Here is a 25,740-nt window from a genome sequence, read left to right on the forward strand (position 1 = left end):
AGGGGGGGGGGGCAGGGGGGAAAAGACGAACCACGAACGAGTGAAGCGGCAGGGGGTGGGGGGGTCTCACGTCTCATTGCCGACTGCTACAGCTGGGACTGCCGCTGGCCACCAAGCAACCCAAAACACACCGGGATGACTGTGATAGGGGGGAAGGGGTTTCCTGACCGGTCTTGGTACGGCATGTAGGGGTGCCCCCCCTCCGGTCTGGCAAAACACACACACACGTGCACACGGTGGGGAGCAGCTCCTCCTTCGTTCATTTATCCCCCCCTCTTGCTCTGGTTGCCTCGACTGTGTGCTCCCCGGTGTCGTACATTGTCCCCCCCTCCATTACGTCGTTCCCTGGCAGACTCGCGTGCTGGTGTCCCTGCTGCTGCTGAGGAACATGATGACCCGTGGGTCGGTGAACGATTCGGTTAAAGACTCCGTCCTCTCGGCTGCACACCTGGTAAACGATACAGTGGATGACGTCATCTCGGCGCTGAGGGTGCAGGGCCGTACGACATACGTGGCGGCGGATACCGGCGGTGGGTCCATTACGTGATGGCGCCCTGGAGGGGCCCCCTTAGAGCGGGGGGGGAGATTAGGGGGGGAAATTGAAGAGAGGGGGGTGGAGGGGTTTTGAGGGGTTTAGAAACCCGGACCAGAACCTCCCTTTATGGATTGCCAGATTACGAACCTGGCTTACCTCCCACCTTCGCATTTGTGTACGGAACTTGTACCTAAGCACCTGTACACCCACCCCACCCACATACATACAAGCATACATACTACCCACCTACCAATACCTCTATTCCAGAACCTGTCATGTACATACATACACACGTACATACACACGTACATGCAGGTGGCTCCTCCGGCGCCACCTCCTCAGCCGCCTCCCTGGAGGATCAGGCGTTGAGTCTGCTACTGCTGCTGCGTACGGGTGTCAATCACCAGCTACTGCCAAAGCTGGCGGCTTACGTGGCAAATCCGCCACCGCCGGAGGGGTACGGCATCTTCTCGGTGTCGTACTCGTGGCGGGAGCAGGGCCTGGCGGTGGTGGCGTTGAGTGAGTACGACGGATTGCGGGGGAGTGGCATACCCGACGTGAACGTGACGGCGGCAGTCAACGGAGTCACTGTACTGCAGGTGTGTACGACACCGTACGATTGTATGTGCATATGTTTTTATGCGTTTCCTGATAAGTTGCGCTGTACTGTGTCCCGTATGCCGCCAGCCTAGCCTTCTATCCGTAGCAAACCACTGCCAGGACACGACTATTATCCACCAGGTGCACCAGGCAGGTAGACAGAAAGACAGATAGGTAGGCGGCTGGCAGAGGTTAAGGCCTGACTTCTGCTCCCGGCCGACCCGGGTTCAAATCCGCCTGCCGGCTCCACGGGTGTTTGAGGAGTGTTGAAATGGGAGGTGGCCCCCCATCATATGGATGATGCATGGCCGCTGGCGAAGTTAACCACCCTGTAATTGAGACATGCAGACAGAAAGACTGTATGTACGTATGTATGTGCCACCGGCTCTAACCCCCGCAGGCCACCTTTGCGCCGCCACCACCTTCAACCCCCCCGCGTGGAGCCATCGTCAGCGGCAGCAGCAGTGGAGGCGGCGGCAGTTACACAACCACCACTACAACTGCTACTGCCGTCACCAACACCACGTCATGGCACCAACTGCAACAGAAGGAGACACGCGACATGGCGGCCAGTGCGGGTGCAGGTGCAGGTGAAAATGTGTCGTCACCTTCACCTTCATCTTCATCCTCGCCGGCGGTACTGGACTTCTCGGTAGGTGACATATATACATATGTACATACATACAGGTATACACATGCATATATACAGATGTGTCATGGCAACACTATCGCTTTTGTGGTTTCGCCGGTCTATCCCGGGCTCCTGCAGTGGTGATCGAGCTTGTGCGTGGTCCCTTTTCTTTCTATGGCTACTTCTCCCCTGGACCAGCCCAGGAAGGGACAGGTAGAGGCCAGTCGTTGTAAGGTGGCTGCAAGACGTCTTGTGGTGTCGAGCTCTCTTAGCCTTTCTCTCTTGGAGGTTTTTTTGTTGGCTTGTTATGTGTATCAGGAGCCCTCCCCTGCCTGGGCTGCCCTAACCGTATTTTTATTTTTTTGTTATTTTTCCCTTGGAATCCCGTCGTTGGTTGTGTTTTGGGGGGTTGTTTCAGAGAGCCTTTTGACTTTGCCGTAGCTGAGACTTGTGGACTCGCTCTAGCGGGACCTGAAAGCTATTCGTGGTGTGTTCACTGCAGCGCCACCCCCCCCCCCGGATGGAGGGGCTGCGGAGTGGCTGCGTAGAGTGTTGGCAGTCTGAGTAGGGGTCGGGAGCACACAAGACTAACCGACTTGTGCTGTGTGCTCCCAACCCTTGCGCTGTGTTTCGGCTTCGGCCCCCGGCTCTCGCGGCCCACAGTGTGAGTCATACATCTACGTTAACCTGCGTAATAGCCCCCCCTGCTCAAACCGTCATTGTATCGTGTCACGTGTCGTGACCGATGCGGGAGGAGGACCTGACTGCTGCAAGCGACTCTAGGGTAGTCTTTTCCGGGGGGGCTAGCCGGGCGTATACATAAAGCCGATATAGCCCATATGTATATCTGTACGGACAAGGTGGTAGGCTTAAACCCCTATTTGTGTAGGGCAGGGCAGTGATCGTGATTTCACGTGGATGGCTTTTCCACCTTGCATCTCTCCAATCTCTCACCTCCTCCTCTCCCCCCCCTTCTCTCCCCCACTCCTCTCCCCCCCCAACACACACACATTCCCCCCAGGTCGCGGGCCGTGGGGAGGTAACCGTATCCGCCTCCCTCCACTTCGTACCCTCCGCACTCCTGCCGTACCCCACCTATCGAGGGCTGTTCGTGGAGGCGGCGCTGCAGCTGCTGGACCCGCTGACCGACCGACCCACGGGTCAGCGGCTCAGCTCGGTACCGCTGGGCTCCGTGGTGGTGCTCACCCTGCAGCTCACCAGCCCCGACGACCTGGGCCCCGTCACCCTGGCCGTCATGATGCCGGGGGGGCTGGAGCCGCTGGATCCAAACACAGCTGCCGGCGCGGGGGGGGGAGGCGGGGGGGGGTTGGGACTGAGCTGCGGGGCGAACTGGGTCATGACGGACAGCGCCTGGGGCGGCAGCTCCTTCTTCCGCGGCTGGTGGTGGCCGATGTGCCCCTCGCAGGTGGGTGACGGTTGGGAGTTGGCGGTTGGGAGTTTCGGGGTTTGGGAATTTACGGTTGAGAGTTGACCCTTACCCTCCTAACTTGCTACCTTCCTACCCTCGTAACCCCCTACCCTTCTACCCTCGTACTTCTACCCTCCTACCCCCAAACCCTTAAAAACCCCTCCCCCCTCCCCTCCCCCCCTTAACCCCCCAACCCCCCTCACCCCCCAGGAGACCCGGCCCCAACTGGTCACGTTCTCCTACCTGGCATTGCGCTCCGGAACCAGCTCCGTCTCCGTACGAGCAGTAGCCGCCACACCCGGCACCTTCATATTCCCGCCAGTAAGGGCCTTTGCGGACAACCAGCCCGAGCTAAGCGGCAGTACGGCAGCGTCGTACATTACCGTTTGCGACAGCTGTGACAAACCTACCTACTTGCGGAATTCGCCGGCACCCCCTAAGCCATGCCCAAGAAGGGGCTGTGGGACCAGAGGGGTGTGTAATCTGGCTACTGGAAAGTGCGTGTGCGGGTCCAACGGAAGCAACGGTATTAACGGTAGTAACGATACCGTTGTTGGTCAGTGTGGGATGTAGCGAGTTTAGCGGTAGTGGGCTCGTGGTGGAGGCAAGGTGCGCTGGAAGGGGTTTTAGGGGGTTTCGTTTTTGTATTTCTGCGCCACCAGGAATTTAGGGTATTAAGGTATGGTGGGGGCACTGGTGGCGGTCCGAGTGCGTGTCGGTGAGCAGAGGCGGTTGTGGCGGTTGTAGGAGTCAGTCTCGTGGAGGAGAGTAGCGGGGTAGCGAGGGCAAGATCTGTACGTGTTGGAAGGTACGATGAGTTGTGAGAAATTAAAACCAGCTTAAAAGTAATCTGGTAAAAACAATCAGACAAGAATTACGTGTACATTTGCAGTGTATGGTATGTGTGACAGTTGTGTCAGTTGTATACCGTTGTAGGTTATACAAATACATATACGCGCATGGCTGGGCACCTTACCCTTGTGTAGTTGGGTTGTCATTACACGATTTCTTGGCACCACTTATCATCTGTCATCCACATTCGCTGCCACGCCATCGGTTGCCTCAGCACGATCAATCTCAGCACGCCACCAACTAACTAACCGACAAGCACTGCATGGCACTGGGCTCACTTTACATAGGACAGCTATCCAACCCGACTCGCTATTCGATAAGAGTCCAGGTCAAGCATTGCAGCAGCTGGGAAACGAACGGTCCTTGTGAGGTGGTCTTCCTACGATTTTAGAAAGAGAAGTCGTAGTGGAGTGTCGGCCCTGGGCCCGGGCCGCCCACGCCGAAGGCTGGGATGCAGAACGCTATCTCCATCACCAGCTGCCGTGTCCGATCTGTGTTATCCGCGCCTATTGGTGTGCAAGCGAGCCCTCACTTACCTGGAACGAATGGGAGCGCACGGGAACGCATGGTCGAGGAGGTGGTGACGAGGTAGGAAGAGGAGGTGGTGACGAGGTAGGAAGAGGAGGTGGCGACGAGGGAGAGAGGCGAAGGAGGCGAGCATGGGGGAATGTAAGGGTTTATGGTAGTAACCATACTAGCAGGAATGGTGAAGAAAACGCGCGCGCCAAAGAGGCAAGTAAGTTCAAGTACGGCAGAAGTGGCGTGCATTATTATCTAACACGCGAGTTGTGATGATTAGCTTATGTCTAAGATAATTTACAACGAAATTTTAGGCAAAGATGGAAGAGGTGGCGAAAGAGAAGGCAGGCCTTGAGGACAAGATCAAAGACCTTCAGGGCAAGATCAAAGACCTTCAGGGCAAGATCAAAGTGCTTGAGGTCAAGATCATAGAAGTTGAGGACAAGCTCGAAGCGGAAGAAGATAAGGAGGAGCGGAGCTATCTGCGCGCAAAAGAGTTGGCCCTGGACAGGCAGCTTGCGGGCCTGCAGGAACAGCTTGCGGAGCTCCTGAAGGAGAAGAATCGCCTTGCGGGTGGTGAGTCGTGCCGAAACAGGACGGGATGCTGTGATGACGTGGCTTTGTCGCCCAACCCCCATGATCAGCTGACTGTTGTGCCAGTAAAGTATATGGATATACAGACTTATAAGCCGTGTCTCCAGTTATAAAAGTCTGATGTGTGGGCCATGCCGTCGATGGGCATTTTTGCGCGCGGGCGAAATACGCGATTGCCATTAGTATTATTACCTGCTACTGTTGCATAAGTGTTAATACTTATGTGGTTGAGCAATCACGAGGAGCGTGGCGAAGTAGGATGGCCATCGGCCGGTGGGGTTCTACCTCTGCTGCTGTGGGCACAGCTGTGTGTGACCCAATGGTAACCGATTGCCCGACTGACCGGAAGAGTATGCAGATGCATACTCTTCCCACCATGCAGGTGACAGTGCTATGGATGCACTGGTCATGAAGGTCGCCAGGGCATTGATAGGGGTGAAGGCGGTGCTCAAGCCGGTGCTCAAGCCGGTGCTCCAGCATGCCTACAGGCCACGGTCAAACTCTTCTGTGGAGTCCGAGTACCGCCCGGCTGCATTGCAGCACTACACAGGCGAGCTGCAGCCACGATATGCCATGTGTGCAGTGTCAGGTGTCCAACTGCCATTGCAGGATGTGACTGCCAGCCACATCTACCAGAGGTGGTGGCCCCCCATGGTGAGTGTATATGCAGTAGTACACCACATTTTGCTGGGTGACAGCCCATGTGTGCTTCTAAGGGTTCCAAACATGCCAGGTCCCTGGTCATCTGGTTACCCTATGGCATAAAACGGGGGTAACCCCCCCTTAAGTGTAACCCAGGGTGTAGGGGTAGGGGTTACCCATGTGGCTATGTACGAAGGGAGGTGGGTAAGGTATGGGTAGCCCCTTACCAATGGGTAACAAAGGTGTCGGGGTAATACAGTACCGATGGGTAACAGACAGGGTAACCTATGTTTACATTCACCTTCACATTCAAACATACATGTCTTCACCAATCACTTGTGAATCCCCAATTATGAACATTGCTGCACCAAAACATGCCTTGTTGTGAAACTTAGACCTAAGGATAAGGCGCACAGCTGCAGCCTAGATGCAAGGAGGCGGACGAACAAGTGTACATAGGCAGAGCAAATTGGGGACCACGAGAAGCCGCCAGTGAAGCCAATAAATATTCCTATCAAAAGATCCAGGCACTTACCGCCACCCGGACCAGCCAGTGGGTGGCAATGTAAGGTCAGCCAGTAGCTTAAGTGCCCCTTCCTGACCTGCTAATTCCAGCTCTACACATGACCAATGCAACACACTATATGGATATATCCAGAGTCTGCTCATTTTCAGAGCAGGCTCTCTTAAGAGTGTTGAGGGTCTTGGGTGGGAGATCTCCCACCTCATTGCTAAATGAGGTGCACCATAAGTGTGGGCCTGTGCTGCAGAAAGACGGTCAATGGTCTTGTTGTGGTGGTCCACACATGTGAATGCTAGAACGCCACCATTTTTGCCACCATACACACCAGTATTGCAACATGGATTATATGTGTGCATTGTATGTATGGTCAATAGGAACAATGCTGGCAGTGAATTCACATTCATATTCGAATATGATTGACTGAATTGGTGATAGTGGTCATCACTTATTTTAGCATGTCTGTCTAATTAAAAGACCAGCCATGAGTGTGCATTACATGAGTTTACAAGCTAATTAGCTGTGATTCAGCTTGAATGTGCTTGTTAGGAGTATCAATGGAGGCAAAGCAGCATGCACATATGTGTACAACCACCCCCAGCTGGTAATATGTCGGCCGACCTCAGGATGGATTGCCTCATGTTTTCACAATGAGAACTATTATATAACAATGGATGACAACCAAAGGCATCCATTTAGTGAAGACCTGTCGTCGACTTGTGTGTGTGCTGCCAGCATTCGCCCCTTCTCCTGTACTCATCTACAAGCTCTCATTTTACAGCAGCCAAACAGGCCAACATATAGGTACTTATTGCTTATTCCTTGCGTGTGTGATGCCAGCATTAGAGACCTTAAGGTTGAAATGGTGAGCAATGCTTCCTGAGATACCATGATACTGTAGGTTGCTAATGTTTACATTTTCAAAAGTATCCTTAAGCGGAAATTACGATGTGGGAAGCATATAAGACGAGTAGCCTATGGGCCCATACATATGTCCATAATCCAGGGCAATGGAGGGGTTTACCCTGGGGCCGTGTTACCCCTCCTGCTGGGTAGGAACTTACAAGGGGGTTACCAAAGGGCTACCGGAGGTTGAAGATGGGTAACCCATGGGTAACCCATGAGTTACTGACCCAATCAGTGCCTTAGGGTTAATGGGGACTGCACACACACTGCCTGAACATCTGTCTGTGTGTGTGCAGAAAGATGTCAAGATCAACGACCCATGCAACATTCTGCTCATGCACTGCAACATCAAGAAGCACTTTGACAGCTTTGTGTTCACGGTGAGATTTTGTGAGTTCCATACACAGTAACATGTACTATATGTGCTGCAATCATGCTTGTGGTAGCCTTTTGCCTGGATATGTGTGTTAGGCACAAGCATCTAGCCTTGTCCCAACTCTATGCATGCTAACTCGAGCTGTATTGCATGAAATGTGCAGGTCACCCCCGTGGAACTCAAGGTATGACATGCTTGTGCTGGTCCAGGGACACTGACACATGCTAGGTACAGGACCCTTGCTGGTTGAACCTGCACATTGTGAGGGGTGAAGACCATGAGCAAGAGCAATTACATGGCTTGAGGTTAATGCTGGCACCGGGTACCCAAATCCAGCCACGCACACCAGCCATGGATCCATGTCCGGACATGCTGTCATCACTGTGCTTCCCTTCACCTGGAGGGAAGCACACCTGTCATCTCCATCACTGCAGTGTGTACCAAACTGTCTATAGCTGATCCCCAGTGAGTCTTGTTTCACAGGTGGTGCTGCTGCACAAGAAGCACAAGGACAAGGTGCTGTTTGAGTATACAGATGAAGGTGGGCATCAGAAATCAGTGAAGCTGGGTGACCTGGATGGCCGCCTTCTCAACCTTGCCTGCGGCACAGCCCCATCAGAGTATGCATTGCGTGTTCACGCCACCTGGGCGGTTCAATATGCACTGCAGCAGCAGTGGTGCAGTGTGGCGGACATACCGCCCACTGTTCTCTGTGACAGAGAGTTGTTTCAGGGGTTCCTTCAGGACTTAGGATGCTGCAGTAGCAGCAGTGGCGGCAGCAGCAGCAATCAGGATATTAACATCACTGGTGAATCTGGCACCACGGGTGAGGGGTCTCAGTAGCAGCTTTGGTAACCGTGGCTCTGCTGGTGCCAGCGACAAGGTGGAGAGTGCTTTTGCCGTAGCACCCCAGAAGCAGCTGAAGCTGTGAAATAGACCATGAACTGGAGTTGAGCTGGGTGGATGCTTGAGTGTGTAGGTAGTGGACTTGGCTGTACAGGGGCCATACAAGGATGGCAGTTGTGCAGATGATGGCATGAATAGGGTTGGGCACCCTTTAGAAACTTAGAAATAATATATTCTAATTCTGATTAGAATTCTAAGCTAGAATTTAGAAAGGCCTGCTTACAAGGGTTTATAATATTATAATATTATTCTAATGCCGTACACCCATTAGAACGTGCCAAAAGTTGTCTTTTCCGACCGCAAATGTTGCTTTTTGAGGTGAAAGATGGCAGATACGGGCCCAGGACCTTCCAAACCTCCTTTTCCAACGCCCACAAGCGTCTCATACCAGTATGGCAAGTAGACACTGGATGCCAAGGCTTACCACGAAGTACTCAGAGGTGCCAATTCCAAGGAGAACGCAGTTGCCATGTAACTGTATTCAGTGCTCCTTGAGACTGCTGTGAGCAGGACAGGGACTGACTGTTTGACTTGAATTGACTCTTCAGACCTTTTCTGGGCGCCCAGAAACCCTGCGCAAGGGTTATGTAAACCGGTTGTAGGGTTCAGGAACGCGTGAGTGTGCAGGGTTTTGTTGACTTTTGATGAGTATCACAGACGTTTTCTGGCCGAATTGAAGGGGGGGTGCCGTGGTTGGATCCTCCAGAGTGTCAGACCTGTATAAAAACCCCGGAAATATCCAATTAAAGCATAAGCCGTCGCAATGGTCCAAAAATAATTTAAATCAGAGCTCCCAGCGAAAAGTTGACCCCCTTGTTCTAAATTTATTTCTAAATTCTAATTAGAATTCTAATTAGAATTAGTATAGAACGCTTGCCATTCTAAACTTCTGCCCAACCATAGGCATGAATGATGCTGGCAGCGGTGTGGTGTTGGTAGAGGTGGCAGTGAATGAGGATGCCAGCATGTGTGAGCAGTTGTAACTGCTGCAGCGGCATCATGACAGCTGCCACTGCTGCCCGGACAGTGGCCTGTATGTGCTGACTTTGATGGAGCCAGTGGGTGAGCAGGAGGAGGCCATGGTTGAGTAAGGATGATGGGCCATGCATGGCATGTGTGTTTCACTAGACACACCTAGACTCCTGTTACTAACTAAATATGGCATTTGCATGATATGCCTGGTTGCATTTGTATGGAAAGCATTTGAGAAGCCAGACTGAAATGACACGCAGTTATTGGTGTGAGTTGGGTACCTGCATCACTGCACACGTATTTTTTGGGGTGGATGGAGGAGGTGTTGCACATGGATGCATCATGATTGTGGGGGGCAAGCAGTGAGCCTGGCCCGAGGTTCCTCTCCTCTCTGGAGGTGAGAAGCATGGGGGTCATTTGGGGCTCCTCATCTTTTGTACGTTTTGGGGGCCCTGGCACGTCCATGGCTGCCATCCCACATGTAATCTCTATCAGTACTGGGTGCTGACGCTTGGCATGCATCATGACTAGGATCTGCATGTTGCACACAGTGACAGGTGAAGTTGTTGTCTGGATTTCAATTGGGTGCACGGTGGGCCATGGGCAGTGGAATGTAAAACTGGGCGGAAACTCAACGGAAACCGATTGCACCTCAGCTGGAACTCAACCATAACTGATGCAAACAGCATCGTATTGTTTCTTGGTTCCACAATTGCAGCCATGCAAGGGATGGGGCCCTTAGGATCATGATGCATTGCTCCACACACACAGGTGCCATGCCGAGGGCTAGTAGCACCAAAAGAGGGGAAGAGAGGACTTCAACACAAAACACCCTCAGGGATAGAAAGCCCTAGGATATTCTGCTTCCCTGCCTCCCCTCTATCCCTCGGCCTTCCCTCAATCCTCACCTCCTGCCACCTCCTCACCAGGATTGCCGTACACTGATTGGGTGTTATGGTGGGGTCAATGGGCGCCCGTGACAGGTGGTACATGCTGATGGTGCTCACTGCAATCCCACGGGGTCACATGTGAGAGCCATGTACACCGTTGCCCAACGTGTACCGTGGAGCCGGTGAGGAGCAGGGGGCAGGTAAAGGGGGTGGCGAAAGAGAGCATTCACACATACATACACGTGAACACAAGCAGTGGCTATGGAGTGGAGGGTGGGAATTCTGGTGCATCTAAGCACTAGGATGACAATCTGTGTACACATATATACATGCATGCAGTTGGCTGGCAGAGGTTAAGGCCTGACTTCTGCTCCTGGAATGACTGGGTTTAAATCCGCTTACCAGCACCTCGGAGTGTGAGGGGTGTTGAATTGGGAGGTGGCCCCTCATGAGGACGGAGTAGGACATGATCATATCCAATTTACAAGCTGACCAAGAACTAAGTTGAGGCGCAGTTGATCCGCTAGATTTGGTTGGATGCTGGTGGTGAGTTGCTGAACCCAACGAATACATTCTGAAGTCGGATGGGGTGATTGGATCTGAGTGCCCCTCTCACAGGGGAGAGCAGGGGACTGCCTCGGGAAACGGGGCCGCTATTGAAGCTATACCACTCTGTAACCACACACATACACACATACACACACATACACACATACACGGCGCTGCAGCTGCTGGACCCGCTGACCGACCGACCCACGGGTCAGCGGCTCAGCTCGGTACCGCTGGGCTCCGTGGTGGTGCTCACCCTGCAGCTCACCAGCCCCGACGACCTGGGCCCCGTCACCCTGGCCGTCATGATGCCGGGGGGGCTGGAGCCGCTGGATCCAAACACAGCTGCCGGCGCGGGGGGGGAAGACGGGGGGTTGGGACTGAGCTGCGGGGCGAACTGGGTCATGACGGACAGCGCCTGGGGCGGCAGCTCCTTCTTCCGCGGCTGGTGGTGGCCGATGTGCCCCTCGCAGGTGGGTGACGGTTGGGAGTTGGCGGTTGGGAGTTTCGGGGTCGGTTGGGAGTTGACCCTTACCCTCCTACCCTCCTAACCCCCTACCCTTCTACCCTCGTACTTCTACCCTCCTACCCCCAAACCCTTAAAAACCCCTCCCCCCCTTAACCCCCCGACCCCCCTCACCCCACAGGAGACCCGGCCCCAACTGGTCACGTTCTCCTACCTGGCATTGCGCTCCGGAACCAGCTCCGTCTCCGTACGAGCAGTAGCCGCCACACCCGGCACCTTCATATTCCCGCCAGTAAGGGCCTTTGCGGACAACCAGCCCGAGCTAAGCGGCAGTACGGCAGCGTCGTACATTACCGTTTGCGACAGCTGTGACAAACCTACCTACTTGTGGAATTCGCCGGCACCCCCTAAGCCATGCCCAAGAAGGGGCTGTGGGACCAGAGGGGTGTATAATCTGGCTACTGGAAAGTGCGTGTGCGGGGCCAACGGAAGCAACGGTAATAACGGTAGTAACGATACCGTTGTTGGTCAGTGTGGGATGTAGCGAGTTTAGCGGTAGTGGGCTCGTGGTGGAGGCAAGGTGCGCTGGAAGGGGTTTTAGGGGGTTTCGTTTTTGTATTTCTGCGCCACCAGGAATTTGGGGTATTAAGGTATGGTGGGGGCACTGGTGGCGGTCCGAGTGCGTGTCGGTGAGCTGAGGCGGTTGTGGCGGTTGTGGCCGTTGTGGCGGTTGTGGCGGTTGTGGCCGTTGTAGGAGTCAGTCTCGTGGAGGAGAGTAGCGTGGTAGCGAGGGCAAGATCTGTACGTGTTGGAAGGTACGATGAGTTGTGAAAGTTAACTGAAAAATAGTCCGCCGAAACAATCAGGCAAGAAGTGCGTGTACATTTGCTGTATGGTAGATGTTACGGTTCTGACATTTGTGGCAGTTGTGACAGTTGTATATCGTTGTAGGTTATACAAATACATATACGCGCATGGCTGGGCACCTTACCCTTGTGTAATGGGGTTGTCATTACACGAGTTCTTGGCACTTCTTATCATCTGTCATCCACATTCGCTGCCACGCCACCGGTTGCCTCAGCACGATCAATCTCAGCACGCCACCAACTAACTAACCGACAAGCACTGCATGGCACTGGGCTCACTTTACATAGGACAGCTATCCAACCCGACTCGCTGTTCAGTCAAGATAGTACACCTGTCAATGGCGGCGATTAAAGGCGCGGTTTCGGAGACGAACGGAATACACACCGAAGCACAGTTAGTGCGTGAACCCGTGACTGCCGCTTTGTCGGCGGGATGGGATGGAATGAAAAGTGACACCGGTAATAGAAAGGTGCATGAGTAGATGGAAGTGGACGTGGGCCCAACGTCCCGTTGCCGCCCCTGATCCATGGCCTGTGACGGGACCGATGACCGTGGTCGTCATGCTGCTACTGCTGCTACTACTACCACTACCTTCGAGAGCTTGAGAGCATTGCTGGTACGTGTGTACGGTAAACATCCTGCAAACTTGGATAATCCATGCTTGTGCACCTCGGCATGGACCTCGCGGCGCTGCAAAAGGAAGTGCTCCCCGCGCGCTTGCAGTTGCAGGCAGAGGTGAAGAGAACCAGTGCGGGTGCGGCAGTTCTGGTCTTCTGGAACCGGTGATTGTGGATAATGTGCTGGGCATGGATAGGTTGGTATTATTTTTGACCCGGCCCCTGGGGGCTATTGCCTGTGGGTTCGAGCCCCGCAAGGATCAAGCATTGATGTTTCACTGCTCTAGCTTTGTGAAGTGTCAATGCAAGCGCCATCGTGCGTCCGTGGCGCTCGTGACGGAGGTCTGTGATCCGTGGTGGATCTGATCCTTGTGCAAGGGATTCCAACCCTAACCCTGTACAAGAGCGCGGATCGCTGAGTGGGCTGAAGAAATCGCCTTTCAGTAGGCCGACGCAATTTTAGCTTACTGGATGACGATTGGAATTTCGCTGACCATATAAGGCCCCAGAGGTTCCATTGTCGCCTATAATAAAATGTCTAGCAGATGCGTCCTTGGCTGCGACGGTTCTCAGCCAGATTCTAGCCTGGTGTTAATATGGATCCGCTGCTGTGTCAGCTCAACAGCGGCCCATCAGTCGCCACACATGGGCCCTGGCAGCAGTCGCCTGATACCCGACCATTAAAACACCCGCACTGACATTGCAAACCCCAGCAGCGCTCAAGCCTATCACAAGCAAATTATAGCTTGTGGAAGAGTGTCTGTCCTGCGTATCCTACGCCATTCATAACAGTATACGTGCATCTGCTTTTATTGCCTGTAAGCCTTGGGTCCGTCCTTCGTCCCGCCTGTGCCCCGTGCGGCTCAAGGCATGCTAGCACGTGCTCCAAAACGTATTATATAAAAACATACCTTCTTCGCACCACACGGCGCGACGCCCGCACGGCACTTTTCCCCTTGAAATGCGTTACATCATGAACAGTTGCTGGTATTGGTACGGTACTGTACTGCGACTGCCATAGAAGCAACAACCTGTAATCTACTACAACCGCTGTAGCAGTTCTGTTAAGAACTGCGAACGCCGTCTGACGGGGACCAAAGGGTCCGTGGACCCGACCCATGGTGTTCCCACCGCCACACCACCCGAACTACGCAACACGCAACTCTAAGTCCTCGCACGACCAGGCGCTTCCCGCCACATCCTCCTCCCTGCTCCGGCCCCTGAGAAACGCAACCGCAGCCACCCTGGCCCCTACACTGCAGTCTGCTGCTGATGCCGTTACCTTCGTCTGATATGCCCCCGTGAGCGCCTTAGGACACCGGCCTTACACTTGCATGGTACCGGACGGCGTCCAAACATGCCCCAGGTACGGCAACATACGACGACTCTGCTAACCTGATTCCATTTCCGCAACATGCTTTCTTCCTCCTCCTCCTTCGGACCGTGTCCCCCGTCCCTCTCGACTCCCTTACCATTACTAAGTGAAGGTCGTGAGACAAGGACTCCTCATACACCCACACGTTCCGTCCATCATCATATTCCCACTTCCCGACCCCCCATACCTCCACCCTCCCTCCCACCACCCCGTCCCACTAGATTCCTCCACACGCCCCTTCCCCTGCTCCTCTAGCTCGCGGGTACTGCCAAGAGTAGCCCTCTCTGGCGGGCTCAAACCCCCCTCAACCCGGGCTGGTGCGGCTGCTGTGCTTGCTCGGATTGCTGGGACCCCTCCTCCTTCACACCCCCGCCACTAGGGACACACGCAAACGAACCCGACCCCTCATGCCGTCCTCCGGCTACTTCCCCTCGTCCATGGCCACGTAGTCGGGGTTCTTGGTGAGGATGACTTGGCCCTCCAGTATCGGGGACAGCGGCAACCACTCCTCAGTGGCCAGCTCGGCGCGCTCACCAACACCAAGCAACACGGGCGTTGTGTGGGTCTGAAAGCCTGCACAGCAGTGCGACGAAGAGAGCGGGGTGGATCGCAATTGATCAGGTATACGAACACACGTCTCGAAGGGAAAGGAACACGAATGGAGCCGCGGGTTGTGCCGGGTTGTGATGGTGAAGGAGGGGGGAAAACAGGGGTGTTAGGGAAGATAAGTTGTTGACGCACGCGAAACATAAACCAATTGCGTGCACAGCCCATTAAAAATGTTTCGATTATGGCAAAGGAAGATACTCACCGTACGGCTGGCTATTCCCATGAACGCCATGAACACCATCACCTCTCTCCCACTCCCCCCCTCTCTACTCCCTTCTACCCGCACTCCCGCACACCCCCTCGCCGCAGACATCAAACAACCAGCTCCAGGGAAGGCCCCCCGGTCATGAGCGCCTGGGCAACGGCCCAAATCCCACTCTCCCGCCCTACTGAACAGCCGCCCTACGGGAACCAAACATCAAACATCAAACATTACCGAGGCGACTTTCCCCTCCTCCTGGGCCCTCCTCCCCTCTGGACCCCCCATCACAGTTCTACACGCGTTAACCGTCGTACGCCACACAGTGCCGTACCCTACACTGCTGCCCTAACGCATGCTCCTCACCCGTGATGGTCTTGGGCCTGCCCGCCTGCGCCACCACGTCCACTGCCGTACCGACACGGCACGACACCGGCAGCGGCCGCCCCTCCGCGTCCAACGTGAGCAGCATCCTTGGCTTCATGGCTGTTGCCAGGCAGTACAGCAGGTAGTGGTGCTTACCGCACAGCGTGGCCTTCAGGTCCAGACAGGAGAACAAGACTGCCAACACTCCAGCTAGCGACACACCTGGGGGACCCGAAAAAGGGGGGAGGGGAATCATATGATGCAAGCTTCCGTAAGAGTTGCGTTACCCTCGGAAGGTGTTTAACGGGTTCATGCGAGCCGGAGGTCCAAGGGCCAGTGCCTAGGGCTGCCCGAAACAGAGAGATGAAATAAAAAAGACAAAGAAAGACTAGGATCCTATCACTCAAAACCGAAAATAGAAAATATATCGAACTAATTGAACTACCCAGACTGGTATGCCGTAGCGGTGCGCCTGTTAATCCTAACCCTCGTTAGCCAAACACTGTGGATACGGTTCACCAACTTCATCCGGTCAGCTGCTACCATCACATCCTCCATAGCTACATAGATCCACACGCGCCCGACAGAAAGCCCCTCTGCATGTTGCTGCATATGCTTTGCTGCATTGCTGCATATCCAAGAGTACATGCTCTTCATATTCCACGGCTTGGAGCTCGCAGATCCTCTGCTCACGTGCGACCCCCCATACGCTCGATTTGCTTCTAGCGGCCAGCGGCAACACGGACGAAAACGCATTAGCAACCGATGTATATCAGCAGGAATGAACATGTTGGCATATGCGGCACCAGTCTTGGCCCGGCTGCTTTCTCAAACGGCAAACCTTTCCCTGTGTTTGTATTTAGCCAGTATCATGCCTGGTTCGTAGTTGGTTGTTGGTAGTTGGTGAGGATGATGCGGAAGGGGTGCCAGCAGGTAGTTGGAGTGCATTTGGTGAGCGCGCGAGGAGAAGGGGGAAGGACCACCCTCCATTGCCACCGCCATTACCCCGACTGAACCAACACATACCCCCCGTCTAAAACTACTCCATCACCATCACATTACCCATCATCACCTTAATCAACCATAATATATATACATCCACAAACATCAAGAGCCCATTCACCCAGGCATGCCTGCGTGCGCCCTCAAACGCCCTCAATCCCGGCAGACCCACACCCCCGAAATCCACATCTCTAACCTTTCCTTCCCACCCTCCTCACCCATATCCGACCCCCTACACACATAAACACGCTCACCCGAGCACAACTGTCTGTCCGTGTGGTATGGGTTGATTGTGAGCAGTCCCTTGCCCATGTGCACCAGGCCCTGGGCCAACCTGACCAGAAACAGGGCGGTGGGCTCCTTGTAGTAGTAGGACGCGAGGCCGCGGAGCAAACCCGCGAGACGGGCGTTGTTGGTGCCTGCAGAGCCGGGAGGAGATAAACGGAGAGGGTAAGGACTAGGGACTAGGGCTTAGGGTTGAGATATGGGAATGGAAATGCGATTATGAAAGCAATAACCCAAATACCCCTTCCCAGCAGTGAGGGGCGCTGCTCAGTTATCGTACATAACCCACCCAGACACACCACCACTCACACCCACCTGTCAGCAATACACACGTACGTGTCTTTCTGGCGGATGGTCACAGACATGAATGCAGACACACACACACACACACACACACACACGCCGACGCCAACGTGCCCGCGTGAACACATGCACTACGTACGCGCCCCGAGCACCTGCATCCCCATTTCCCACACTACCCAACCCCCTCGTTCCAACAACTAATCTCCCGAAATCCCGCACGTACGCCCATAGCATGACACACCGAAGCGCACACATACACACAGACACACCCATACCCTCGTCCCTCTTCGCCCCCTCACCTGCCCCCAGTAGCCCCAGCCCCACAATGGCATTGTTGGCCACCTCGCTGTCCTGGTCGTGACTCAGCCGGCTAAGGGTGTCCATCACCAGGACGTCGGGGTTGGAAATGTGGAGCAGCGCAATCGCCAGTGGTACGGCACGGCGGGCGGGAGCGTCGCCGTACTGTCGTACACATTTGTACGTGCACGTGCATGGGAGCAGTCAAAATGGCGGAGGCAGGGATGCAGAGGCGGAATGGAGACAGCGGAGAGAACAGGCAGGGGGTGGTGGTGGTGGTTTTCAACGGTGTTGCTGTTGGTGGTGACGTTGGGCTCGGGACAATCCATGGTACTTCATTGTACATCCAAACAGAGACACCGTGCAGGAGGGGGGCACGTGAAAATGCAACGGCAGTGCGTGACGTCCATAACCGACCAATGGGAGTTTATGTGATAGCTGTAGAGGCCAGGGGCCCAGCAAGGGCTGCTGCCACAAACCAACCCTCAAACTCCCGGTGCCCCCAAGGGCAATTCTTCACTTCTTCACAGAGTCTTATCATCTTCCACACATGCCCCACCGACCCAACCGCTCCTGGCTACGACCCAACCCCTCTGCCCTTCCCCAAACACGCACACCTGCAGCAGGTGCTCCAGTACCCTGCCCGCCATTTGGGAGCCCAAGGGCTCGGCCATTGCCAGCAGAGCCAAACCTAGGACTGCGGCACCTTGATGGATGGTCTGAAGAAAGGGGAGAAGGGTAAAAAAAGGCGGCACACACCGGGGGGTGAATGGGGAGGTGAATGGGGAGAGATATAGGAAGGGAAGGCAGTTGAGATAAGAGGATACTGGAAAGGAGTTCGTTGCACGTTTCGAAAATGTATTGCATAAGAACGATATAAACCCTCCAAGTACTGCTTAGCACCCACGTCACTCACCTTGTGCGTTGAGGACTCGTCCGCCGTAATGTGCTCCCCACACATGGCCAGTAGTCCTTGGACCTGAGGACAAATATGTATATCGCCCCAAATGCGTCACGAGAGAGGGACTGTATAGGACTGTAAGGAACACCGCAACAGCATGCAACGGCTGGCTGACTACGTGGTGTCGGTGTTTGTAGCCAGGAAAGAACCCTCTCCCATTTCCCAACACCCAGCAGCCCCACCAGCTCCTCCCGCTCTCTCCCCAACTCCAAAACCACCACCCACACACACACTCGCAGATGCGCATGGGCACATAAGCGCGACCCATATCGACAGAACGGCCTCACAACAATGGATAGTGGTGGAACATCTTTCCGGATCACACGAGTATGCACACACGCATCCAAATACACATGTGCGCCCTCTTAGCCCTTCCCCCCACCTTGAGTACGTTCCCTGTTCCCGCATACGCGCACGACTCCAGGGTAACCACCGCGAACTGACTAATGCGCTCACTCAGCGTCTTGACAACCTGAGTATGGGCCGGGAGGGGTGGGGGTGGAATCATATGGCGGTGCAAGGGGAAGCCAAGGGCCAACCGCAGCCATCCAAAGCACCCACTGCTGCGGGAATCAGTGCGGGAGCGCGGAGGGGGGGGATCAGCATGCAAGGGAAACGGAAACGGCGGGAACACCAAAGCCCTATTCTAAGCGGCGAATGTGCATGTGTAGAGCTGGATACAGTACCACACATACATACATACATACATACATACAGCCCCACCTCCACGGTGGCCTCCGCAAGCTCCTGCTTCCCCAGGAACATGAGCCCCAGTGACAGACACATGAGCTTGGCGTACGGCGTGGATAGCTCCGCATCAGAGCGGGACATCAGAGCCTGTTGGCAGGGGGGGGAAAGAGGGCAGAGGAAGATAATACTGCTGCTCCAGCCCCCAGCACCGTTACCGCACCATTACACACAAGAGCCCCCACTAGGCGGGTGCCCGGGTGCCCCTGCCCGTTGCCCGCAAGGACACAGGCGAAAAGTCTCTGCCACACGCACATTTCATCACAAATCGAACTAGAAGCCCCTCCCCCGCGCAACTCGTATCTTGGTTCATTTACCTTTCCTTGAACCCCTCTCCCTCTTCCCCACCTCCCCTCCCCTCCCTTACCTCCCCTACCTTCCCCTTCCCCCTATACCTGCAGTACCGACATGACCACATCCTCCCGCGCACTGCTGTTGAACACCAGGCCTAGGGCCAGAGCGGCGAAGGCGGAAACCTGCACAGGAGGAGGGTTAAGTGAGAGTCCAGGGGGGTTGCTTTGAGGTTGAACAGGTTTACATAAAGTAACAGGCAGGTGCGACCCTCCCTACTCCGTCCCCTTTCCTCCCCCCTCTCACCTCCACGGGCGCATCACTGTCCACCACCAGTGGCCCCAGAAGCTCCGAAACCTCCTCACGGCCCGTCCCCGCGTAGGCTAGACCCAAGCCGAGAATGGCGCCTGTGCGGCGAACCACACGGGCAGGACAGTGTCACCATGTCCAGGGAGGGAGGGTGGGGGACATGGTAGGAGGGCGGCAAGGCCGAGTGCGTGTAGGTGAGAGAATGCCAGGGCGCCGGAAAGCCACCTTGAAGGCGGAAATAGAAATCGTACAACTCGTGCGGGGTGTCCTCTCACGGGGCACACCTCCTCCTGACGCCCCAAAGGCAGCCAGCCATCATCCCCACCCCCACCCCACCCCACACAACTATGCCCCTGGACACCCCCGCTCTCTCACTCCCACACATTGATGCGCGCACCATACCCCTCATCCACTCAGTCCAAAGGAAGCTCAGTCCAGAGCAAGAGTCGCCTTTCTTAAATCCCCTTTCTCTGCCTAGCCCGCCGCTCAAACCTCTGTACAAACCAATTCATCTCACCCGCCCTACTCATGCCCGCCCCGCCAGCAAGCCAGTCAGCCACCCACCCACCCGTGCGGATATTCACATCCGAGTTCGACACGTAATCAGCGATGAGCGCGAACGCAGGGTCGTTTTCGTTCTGGACGCACGCATTAACCACACCGATGGCCAGCAGCGCGCCCGACTGAAAAACACACAAGGGGAGGTCAAGGTAAGAATATTACATCAGGCAAAGTTGGTGGCGCGTTGTAAAAAGGAGGATAACAAAAATGAACATAACGCAAGCATGCACCACGATAACCATGAACGACAGCATGCTGCAGTAACACAGCATGCGGGAAGTCCGGACCAGCCGCCGCCTAGCGGGTAATCGCTTTAATGATTAAGGCAGGCGTGAGACCCCTCCCTCAGAAAGGGGCCCCGGAGGCGTTTTAAGACGCCGGACGCAAGTGGGCGCCACCCGGCGTGACCCGATATGACCCGCATCACACACACACATAACCCCCGCCTCCTCCAGACTTCTTCAACACTTGCCAGCTCATCCAGGAGCAAGCACTCCCCCCAAGCAAGCGGACCATCCCCTTCCTACCGGCCCGCTACAACCCATGCCCCCTCGTGTCTCTCTTTCCCCTTACTACCACCCCCTTCCCTGGTCCGCCTTCCCCCTCCCTCACCCACACTCTTTTGCCACTGTCCTTCCTCCCCTCGCTCCCCCCAAGCCCCTCCCCGGGCCGCTGAGGGCTCCCTCCCCCTGCGTCCGGATGCTCCCCCTTCTCCCCCCCTAAAAACCAATATCGCCTCCCTCTACCGGGAGGAAGGTGACATAATGCGCGTAAATACGCACTGTTCAGACACGTTTTAGTCAACAGGTCCCCACTCACCACCACGTAGGGGTCTGAGGAGTACAAGTACTTGTCAATCTGTACAGCAGCAGCAGCAGCAGTAGCAACAGCAGCACCAGACGCCTTTACACTAGCAACAATCAGCTACAAAGAAGACAGCAGTAGCTACAGCAATTAGAAAAGCAGTAGCAGTAGCAGGCTCCAGGGCGCCCCGTACGGCAAAATGTCCAATAGTCCTGGCGGTAGTGTTCGAAGCAGCCGCTGCCCAATGAGAGCAGCCGAGCCAACACTAATGACGATAAACCGGTACGGCCCTCGCGCAGCAGGCAAAACAGCCATCCTCGTGTCCATCCCCACTAGGTGTGTCGAGAGCCCGCAGTGTAAATAGACAAACAACTGGGGGGGAGGACAACACAGCACCAGAAAGGTTCGCCGCCCTTCACTCTTCCCACCCACCCGCACACCCTCACTCGGGCTATAAATCCCATGTCCCCCCAATCGCCATTCTCCACTCACCCTTTCCAAGCCACGCCCCCTACCGTCCCCACGGGCCCCACCCTAACGCCCCCCAACCCCCCCCCGCCAACACACCTGCGGCAGACCCCCCTCCACGTCCCACAACGTGACCATCCCCAGCGAGGCAGTGGCGGATATCTTGCCGTGATCCTTGTTCTTGAAGATCCAGTGGACACTCTCCGAACCGCCACCTGAGATGTGCATATATACATATATACAGACATACATCAGGAGAGACGAGGGAGATGGCAGGCGGAAGCCAGCGGGGCAGGAGTTGAATAGCAGTAACGATATATGGATACATATAGAGACGACTGGGGTGTATACGACAGCCCAAGCCCCACGAGACACGCCGAAAAAGCTCCCGAGGCCCCTCGGAACCCTCCCTCACTCAATCACCCCCCATGCTGTGCGGGCCTCTACACCTCCTGTCCTCCTTCCCGCGCACCTTTTCCCCCAAAACACGCACACACATACATACAAACGTACCCGTCTCCGCTCCGGATCCCACAGTCACCAGCTTATCCTGACCGAAGCCCGCATTGACGAAGGCGTTCACAAAGGTAGCGGCCAGGTTGGCGCGGGCTGAGTCCACGGCTGCGGCGCCTGCGGGTGCGCGGCCCTCCGTCAGGTGCGTCTTGTACACGTCCTCCGGCGTCTTGGCCTCCATGACGTCCAGGTCGCGAGCCAGAGCCAGGAAATGCTCCGACAGCTTGGAGTTGGAAATGATCTCGCGAAGAGACTGTTTGGTAGTTGGTTCAAGTGGGCAGTAAAGTTGTTTGGCTAGGGTTGGTCAGGGTTGTTGGACGCGGCCTTGAGGGCGTGTTAAAAGTGAAGACGGTACGATATGGAAGACATGGAAGTACGGCGCAATGGTGTACGGCAGCAGGTAGAAATTTGAAAGTCACGCTCTGTGATGGATGGAAGGGTGCTTACGGCGGGCAAAAAAATAAATGTCAATTGCACTCAGCATGTAATGTAACCCCAAAGCCATGACGCGGGTGCTTCGGGATGTGCGTAGGGGGAAGCTCCGGCGGGATCACCAACCGGTGCTCCCTCCGGGCGTGTGAGAGGACCCCGACCTCGTAGCTCCGGGGCCCCAGTAACCCCGGCACAGGGCACCGACCCGCCAACTTCAAACACCCCATCATCCTGCCAACCCTGATTGGAACCGCAGTAGTACTGGCACATCTGGGCGGGATAAAACTCGTTCACTCGCGCGCACCCAATACACATGCTGCTCCTAGCGCTTACTCAGGCGACGTATATGTTCCTCCTACATGGTCCCAAATACATACATACGCACGGGTACCCTCCAGCGGCCCCGGGTATCCTCTCCCTCCCAGCACCCATAGACCCTCACATACATACATACACACATGCCTACCTCCCGCAACGAGTCGTCCTCCACAGCCGCCGGGCCCTCCTCCAGGTTTATTGAAAAACCGTGCCTGTCAAAGCACAAGGGGCAGCGTTTGGTGGCGAGGGAAAGGATTTGAGGGGGATGAAAACATGAAGAGTGAGGGGTGTATGTCCGGAAGGTGGTCCTGAGGGCGCCGACGCGACGGGGTTTTAGGAGAGGACTTCAAGAGGGCCTATATTCCAGGACTGGACAAATAAGAAAGACGCAACAAGGAGTCCCAAGGACATCGGGGCCCGGGTATACGATACTGAATCACATGATAATGTAAAACCCAAATAACCAACTGCCAACGGCTGAAACAGGATAAGTTACTACCAGGTCAAGTACGATTTTGAAGGGTACCTGCTAACCAGCCCGCGCCCGGGTCGTCCTTCCGCCCGCCGCTCTGCATCCCTGACCCACATCATCATCACCACCACCACACACGACCTCAACCCTTACCCAGTCTCCAACGGTGTACCCTCCTCAACACACCTCCCTAGACTTTTGGGGGCTCTTGCAGTTGTGCAGGTGCTTTGAACACCGTCACTTCATCCTTATGTTCTGTTGCATGTAATTCCATCTCTCTCAAACCCCCACACCCAACACCTGCCACCCTACTTCCTAACCCCAGCCAACCAACACACCCACCTAGCGAGCAGGTAGCCCAGCTGCTGCTTGGTCAGCGGCTCGCTACACGCCGCAAACACCCCCTCCACGTCCCCCCGGCTGTTCAGCCTCAGCGCCACCCGCAGAGCATCATGCCAGCGCTGCTGACTGCTGTAGATCCGGAGCGCCAGTCGCAACACCGCCGCGTCGTCGGGCTCAGGCAGGTAGGCACAGCAGGAGGTGAGATACAGACATGTACGACCAAAGTTCTTCTCGTCCACGTGAGACTCGAGAAGGTCCAGGGATTCCACCTGAAAGGGAGCCAGGGGGCCCGGGAATAAATAATACCCAAGACGCAAACATGGGGGGCCCCCAGGAGAGGAAAAGAGAACTGAGTAGGGAGGCAAGAGTAGTGGGATGAGCGAAGGGAGAAAAAACAGACAACCCTAAATCTCCTCTCCTTTACCCCTGAAACCACGAAAACCCCGGCACGGCACGGCATCCCAACCCCGAACACCCGACCAGACAGACCCCGGCATACATCACAGTCCGCACCTCCAGCAGCAGGTCAACAGCCTCCGGCTCCGCATTGTGCGTCATGTTGTACGGCACGATCTGCTTCACCAAGGTCATCAGGTCGTCCACAGCGGCTGCAGAGTCCGCCTCGCGCCGCACCCGGAACTCCTCCGCAATTTCCCCCGACAGGTGACGGATGTACTCGTGTCCCCAGGTACCCAGATCCGTGGTCGACCCAAGCAGTCGATACTTGAGCACCTCACGTGCTAGCTCCTTTGTGGTGGCTAAAATGGAGATAACGTCAGCGAGCATGGCACGGTTCTCGCCCTGCTCGGCAGGCATCGACTCCAACCGGGTCTTCATTGCATCGTAATGTGGACGCAGGAACTTCAGGGGCTTAGGCACGCTGGTCATGGATGCCGTAGCAGAGCGAATTTCCGATAACATTGTGGTGAGCGCAAGCTTCACGACGCCTGGGTCGGGGTCTCCTAAGCGTTCGACTGTCAAATCCAAATTATTCTTAAGAGTAAGGTCCTCCTCGCTAAGCTCTGGCTCTTTCTCCTCATCCTTGCCCTTGGCGCCCTTCTTGTCCTCCTTGGCGCCTTTGCCTTTTGGCTTGTCGTCGCTTGGCGCGACCATTGCTGGTCGATACTACAATATGAAAAGATAAGGCTGAACTATATGAGTTTAAAAGCTCAAGGGGATAGGAAAACAAACAAGGTTTGGCCGACAGATCTGATCGGAACTACCCTGCAGACCACCCCACGCCTTGAGAGACAGAAAGATAGGTACAATTAGACGCCTGACTCGTGCCAAGCCTCTTAACGTTTCTCCGCCTTCTGTGTCCTTGACCCGTAAAAATACTGTACGGTAGCCCTCTTGTAATCCCCATTTTACAATCCGTTTGGTAAGAAACTGTAACGCCGCTAAGACAATGATTGCAAATAGCTTGCAAGGCTTCCATCTGACAGGCTGATATGTTACGGCTTTGCTTGCACAGTCATGCCGGAAAGCCCCAACGTGTATCGGGTGGATGCAGGATAGCATACTATTTGGCGTGCCCGCGCGCAGAGTAATGAACATATTCCTTGATAAAGATGTACATTTTCGCAACCTTTAGATCTGGCGCACTAACGTTCGTCACGGTTGCGGGTTTCTTGCAGGGTTACTTTCGCCGCCCGGATCTATCCACGTCGCTTTCAAAGCAGTAATGTCTAGGACTGACACCAGACCCCTACTACACCAGCTACCTGCGTCCCTCACATTCATGAGATTTAAGGTTGTGGTGTGCGCGGAAGCAAGTCCTATCCGAACGCAGGGCCCTGGCAGCCATACTCGAGAATCAGTACCCTCAGCACCAAACGGCCCATCAGGATACGGAAAGTAGGCCTCATCTTTCGGTGACCTCCAACCTCTTTAGCCCTGTTTTTGGTGCTGCATGTGTCGCGGGGCTGTCTCCCCCGGGCCCACAAACTGTCCTCTCGCGCGCGAAGGGAAGCCAGGAGATTACCAGGAACCCTAAGTGGCGCCAGTTGGCAAATTCCATCCGACCACGGCCACGACAAGGAAGGAGGAACTAAGCAAGGCGATGCAGGGTTGCCCAGCTGTTGCTGAGACGCAATCGGCAGCAGGGAGTGAGAGAGGGAGCTTTCCCTCGCCTCCAAGCGAGGCAGGCATCCGGACATGTCGTGCAGTGCCACGACTTGTTGCATGGTGTCGTGCCTTGTGTCGCTGTTGTCAC

At 55.3% G+C, this 25,740-nt stretch overlaps 4 protein-coding genes across 4 annotated transcripts in view; 3 read left to right on the plus strand and 1 right to left on the minus strand.

Moving 5' to 3' along the window:
• VOLCADRAFT_108402 (uncharacterized protein) overlaps positions 1–3,768 on the plus strand; it is a gene marked incomplete at its 3' end in the record, with an annotated part of 24,813 nt that extends 21,045 nt beyond the window's left edge. Inside the window, exons 38-43 of the mRNA XM_002958931.1 lie at positions 353–530; positions 851–1,134; positions 1,223–1,276; positions 1,579–1,719; positions 2,788–3,192; positions 3,406–3,768. Of these exons, the coding sequence (XP_002958977.1) occupies positions 353–530; positions 851–1,134; positions 1,223–1,276; positions 1,579–1,719; positions 2,788–3,192; positions 3,406–3,768 (1,425 nt within the window). The remainder of the gene's footprint in view (positions 1–352; positions 531–850; positions 1,135–1,222; positions 1,277–1,578; positions 1,720–2,787; positions 3,193–3,405) is intronic.
• Positions 3,769–4,886: 1,118 nt separating this feature from the next.
• VOLCADRAFT_100322 (uncharacterized protein) lies at positions 4,887–8,535 on the plus strand (the record flags this gene model as incomplete). The annotated part of the gene is made up of 6 exons (XM_002958932.1): positions 4,887–5,142; positions 5,543–5,814; positions 7,104–7,187; positions 7,525–7,608; positions 8,008–8,069; positions 8,481–8,535. The coding sequence occupies 6 exons, from the start codon at positions 4,887–4,889 to the stop codon at positions 8,533–8,535; spliced, it is 813 nt and encodes a 270-aa protein (XP_002958978.1).
• Positions 8,536–10,909: 2,374 nt separating this feature from the next.
• VOLCADRAFT_100323 (uncharacterized protein) lies at positions 10,910–13,237 on the plus strand (the record flags this gene model as incomplete). Its single annotated transcript, XM_002958933.1, has 4 exons — positions 10,910–10,918; positions 11,101–11,394; positions 11,569–11,719; positions 12,978–13,237. 4 exons carry the CDS (start codon positions 10,910–10,912, stop codon positions 13,235–13,237), a joined length of 714 nt encoding a protein of 237 aa, XP_002958979.1.
• Positions 13,238–14,667: 1,430 nt separating this feature from the next.
• Positions 14,668–24,771, minus strand: rpn1 (26S proteasome regulatory complex; the record flags this gene model as incomplete). Its single annotated transcript, XM_002958942.1, has 17 exons — positions 24,039–24,771; positions 23,526–23,794; positions 22,860–22,923; positions 21,954–22,214; positions 21,548–21,649; positions 20,996–21,034; positions 20,184–20,298; positions 19,613–19,713; positions 19,411–19,491; positions 18,992–19,105; positions 18,651–18,740; positions 18,224–18,286; positions 17,925–18,026; positions 17,310–17,472; positions 16,677–16,841; positions 15,421–15,642; positions 14,668–14,819 (listed from the first exon to the last, which is right to left on the minus strand). The coding sequence occupies exons 1-17, from the start codon at positions 24,636–24,638 to the stop codon at positions 14,668–14,670; spliced, it is 2,703 nt and encodes a 900-aa protein (XP_002958988.1). The 5' UTR covers positions 24,639–24,771.
• Positions 24,772–25,740: the final 969 nt, after the last annotated feature.

Source organism: Volvox carteri (genome assembly GCF_000143455.1).
Source record: "Volvox carteri f. nagariensis unplaced genomic scaffold VOLCAscaffold_113, whole genome shotgun sequence".
Lineage (NCBI taxonomy): Eukaryota > Viridiplantae > Chlorophyta > Chlorophyceae > Chlamydomonadales > Volvocaceae > Volvox > Volvox carteri.